Below are 4,301 nucleotides of genomic sequence, written 5' to 3' on the forward strand. Positions count from 1 at the left end.
GTCAGGCTGAGATGTGGGGTGCCACGGGGAGATGCCCAGCAGGGAGGGCAGCACGGCGCTGTGCTTGCCCAGCTGGCAGCAAGGACAGTCCCGTGCCCCGTCCGGGGGCTGGCGTGTCCCTTGAAGGGGGTGTTCACGGGGATGTGCTGAGCCACAGCAGCTGGCAGACACGGTGCCAACCTGCCACAGCCCCCAGCAGCCAGCCCTGGTGCTCGGGTGGGCACTGCTCTTCTCTTCCCTCAGGTGACCACCTTCCTCCTTGACTGCTACAGCCTTAAAAATTTGACCAGTGCTTTGCCCAGACTTCTGCCAATCTCTCCACTGGCACTAGGGTAGAGGAGGGAATTGTTTGGATTCCCTGTGTTAGTGGCTGTAAAGGGAGCTGGGGCCAGGACCAGTTTGGTGCTGGGGGGAGAGCAGCTGTACCCCCAGGGTTCCTGATGGGCATCCTGGGGGCTCTGAGCTGCTTGACTGTCACAGTGGTTCCCAGGGGTGTGCTCTGCTCCCCTGACCCAGCTGGAATCTCTCTTCCTGCTCACAGTCCTTTTCCACATGTTGAGGAAGCACAACCCCACCTCTGCTCCATCAGATGATGTCCATCCTCCTTACCCTGAAAATCGGTGCTCTGGGGCTGTGTCCCAGATATTTCCTCACTGAGGTCCTTCCCAAGTGCCCTTGTGGTTTCCAGCAGGACACCCCCTTTTCCTCTGGACACCACATTCCCCTTTCAACCCCCAACAGCTGCAGGGACCCTCCCACGTGGTTACCCACAGTGGGATCTCTCCATCCTCTGCATCCCACTGCCCCCCTGGAAGGGACCTGTCGCAGTTTCGCTCGGGTTTGGCAGGGCTGGCCTGGAAGGCTCTGTCCTTCCTTCTCCCAGCACAGGTCTTCTCCTTGTCCAGAGCCCAGGTTTCTCCCTCCTGTGCCCTGTGCATGCCCGTGTCTGGTCCTGGAATGCTGACTGTCCTGCTAACGTGTCTCTCTTGTCACTCAGCCGGTGCAGGGGGGCTGCTCTCCGGGCCGGAGCTCAGAGGAACCCGTATGGTAAAAGCTGCCATCTCCAGCCTGGTCTTTGCCATCTGCTCCAGCACCCTGTGACACTAATCCTCCATGGCTCTCCCAGACCCATCCAGACTAACCCCAGCACTGGCACTACCCACACACTGCCATCCCCCTTCCCCAGGGACTCGGATGCTCTTGGCGGCTCTCGGCCTCACGCCTCCCCCCCTGCCCCCACAAACTAAAGGTCTTTGTCCTGTGTTCCCTCCCTGCCACAGCTACCAAAGTCTTCCAAGGAGTCCTCATCCTGGAGGAGGTGGAAGGCCAGGAGCTGTTCTACACCCCGGAGATGGCTGACCCCAAGTCGGAGCTCTTTGGGGAGACGGCCCGGAGCATCGAGAGCGCGGTGAGTTCCAGGGCAGGGATCTTCTGTCCTCGGCAAAAGAGGGGGCCCTGCCACACAGTGGAGTCACTGAGTCACAGAATCAGGGCTGGAAAAGCCCTCCAAGGCCATCAAGTCCATCATTAACCCAGCACTGTGTTCGCCACCAAACCATGTCCCGAAGTGCCACGTCCTCGTGATTTTTGAACACTTCCAGGGATGGTGATTCCACCCCTGCTCTGGGTAGCCTGTTCCAGTGCTTGACTACCCTTTTGGTGAAGAAACTTTTTCCTAATATCCCATCTAAACCTCCTCTGGTGCAACTTGAGGCCATTTCCTTTCATCCTGTTACCTGGGGGAAGAGACCGACCCCCACCTGGCCACAACCTCCCTTTGTGCTGAGTCCAAAATCCTTCTGAGTCCAAAATCCTTCAGCTTGACCATGGTGGTGGGACAGTTCAGACAAGAGGTTCTGCCTTAACCCCTTGGATTTCCCAAAGTGTCCTTATCTCCAGGAAAAGCCCTGAGTTAAAAACACATCCAGAACCCCTTCACCCTGTGGTTCAGCTCCACAGCTTGGGAAGCTGCTTGTGTAAATCCAGCCTCCCACCCCTAAGGAGAACCCCCTGCATTGCCAGCTGCAGGAGTAGGTGGATTTTGGGTGGCAGTGTGTACATTTGGGGGTGCTGAGGCAATGCTGGGCAAGGTAACAATGTTCTGCTGGAGCCTGCAGGGTGGCACAGCAAACACAAACCATCTTTGCAAGGACATCAACACATTCAGAGTGGGTTCCAAGCTGCACACGGAAAGCTGGCAGGCCCTCAGTGCAGTCACACCAGCAGATGTGTGCCTGGCACACGGACCAGCTGGCTCCTGCAGTTCTGCAGCACAATACCAGTGTTTCCCAGTACAGCCCAGGATGGAAACGTGCACACAAAAGTTTCATTCACGGGTTCATCCATTAAGGGCCTTTGCTGGTTTCTGTTTTCCCAGGCTGGCAACATGAAACCATGGCACAAAAGGCATCTGTGGCTGGGCTGAGAGCTCCTGCCACAGCCCTGTGCTGCAGAGACCTGTTCCCTGTGCAGCCTGCCCGAGGATGTGATGTGCTCCTTCACCCCTCTGCTCACTATTCCAAATTTAAAGGGGGAGACTGTGCCATGGGACCATTAATCAGTTAATTACTGTCTTCTGTCTTTGCCTGGAAGCCAGGGGAAGGAATTGGTGGACAGACCAGCCTGGACAGACAGCTGGCAGGGGTGTTACAGCCCTGACTTGCTGTGAGCCTTGCACTGCCACTGTCTCCTTCATGTGACTTCAGACAAATCCTGCAGTATCCAAGAGCCAAGTTTTAAAAGGCAGGCAGGTACTTAAAGATGCAGAATAGGGCTTTATGGGATTTTCCAAAGTGCCTAAGGAGGTTTACACAGCTTTAGAAGAGATCAGGAAGACTTAGATGCCACACAATAGAAAATCCCTGGATGAGCTGCACAAGGTGTCTCTGCTCTGGCTCTGTTCTGCTCCTCCTCACAGGTACCACGGGGTGTCCCACATTATTTATGGATCCTGTCCTTACCTTAAAGAATAGGGACCACCTGGAATTGTCGCCCAGCACAGCAGAGCCCTGTCCTCTGTGTGTCTGTGCCTTGCAAAGGGTTGGATGCAAACCCCTGTGGGTTGAAACCAAGGAGGCCGTCCGAGACTCCCGATCTTTCCCTGGAAAGATCCATTCCCCAGGATCTCCCCATTAACCAGGTTGTTCCCTTTGCTCCTCCCCCTCCCACCGAGCAGCTGGATGAGCTTTTCCGCAGTTCTGATGTCAAGAAGGATTTCAAGAGCATCCGTGTGCGGGACCTGGGGCAGAGCAGCGCCGTCCGTGTCTTCGTGGAGTCCCACTTTGACCCAGGTAGGAGCATTCCCTGTGGCACCCCCACCTGCCCAGGGAGGGAGCAGGCATTCCCAGCAGGAATGCCAGCTGGAGAAACACACCTTCTCCTCTCCCACAGCACATCCAAATTTGCTCCTTTCCCAAGGAAAACGCTTCCAGCCCTCCAGGCACCAGCTTAGGGCTCACCCACTCCCAGCTCTGTTGGTTTTGCTGGGCAGAAAACACAACCCTGGCAAATTTTAGGAAGGTGGGAGAGGAGCTGCTGGGTGGGCTTGTATCTTCACTCTTCCTCTTGTCCTTCCTCCTCCTGGCTGTGAGCAGCCACGTCCTACACGGCAGCTGATATCCAAGCGGCCCTGCTGAAGCAGATCAGAGCTTCCAAGAAGAAGACCATCCTGGTGAAGAAGCCCCAGCAGGAGCATGTCAAATTCATGGATTTTGGTGAGTCCCCTCTGTCTGTGGCCGGCCCCCCCTCGCTTGGATTAGGCTTTCAGATGGGCAGGGTGGCTCTTCTGCTCTTGCCAGGGCTTTTTGTCTGTAGCAGTAACCCATCAAAAGCTCCCCCAGGCAGTGCCAGGGTGCAGAGGGTAGTGCAGAATCAGGGAATCATGGAATGTTTTGGAAGGGATCTTGAAGCTCATCTCATTCCACCCCCCCTGCCACGGTGGACCCAACCCCGAGGCTTGTCCAACCTGGCCCACAGCTTCTCTGGGCAACCTGTGCCAGGGGCCTCTGAGTAAAATCCGTGTGCCCAGACTTGGTTTTCACTCAGGAAAACCATCCGGGGGTAGAATTGCCCCACTTTTTCATGGCACATGGCAACTGCTGCGCCATGGGGGACGTGGCAGTGGCAAGGGAGCCTGTCCTGCTGCTCCTGAAGTGGTGGCCAGGCCTTGTCCATCCTGACAAACCCAGAACAGCGATTTTCCAGGGAAGACACGTGGCCCGTGGGAGCGTGGCCGCCCCTGCCCCGGAGAGGGCTGCGAAGCACTAACTTCTCTCCTTCTTCCAGACTGGATCCCCAGGCTC

At 56.5% G+C, this 4,301-nt stretch overlaps 1 protein-coding gene across 1 annotated transcript in view; it reads left to right on the forward strand.

Annotated features, from left to right (window-relative positions):
• The window catches only part of AGRN (agrin), a 117,797-nt gene that overhangs the window by 95,407 nt on the left and 18,089 nt on the right, over positions 1 to 4,301 (forward strand). Inside the window, exons 20-24 of the mRNA XM_029962403.1 lie at positions 998 to 1,042; positions 1,148 to 1,408; positions 3,176 to 3,290; positions 3,594 to 3,713; positions 4,285 to 4,297. Of these exons, the coding sequence (XP_029818263.1) occupies positions 998 to 1,042; positions 1,148 to 1,408; positions 3,176 to 3,290; positions 3,594 to 3,713; positions 4,285 to 4,297 (554 nt within the window). The remainder of the gene's footprint in view (positions 1 to 997; positions 1,043 to 1,147; positions 1,409 to 3,175; positions 3,291 to 3,593; positions 3,714 to 4,284; positions 4,298 to 4,301) is intronic.

The sequence above is a fragment of the Manacus vitellinus genome, unplaced genomic scaffold (genome assembly GCF_001715985.3).
Source record: "Manacus vitellinus isolate BGI_N305 unplaced genomic scaffold, ASM171598v3 scaffold_46_pilon, whole genome shotgun sequence".
Lineage (NCBI taxonomy): Eukaryota > Metazoa > Chordata > Aves > Passeriformes > Pipridae > Manacus > Manacus vitellinus.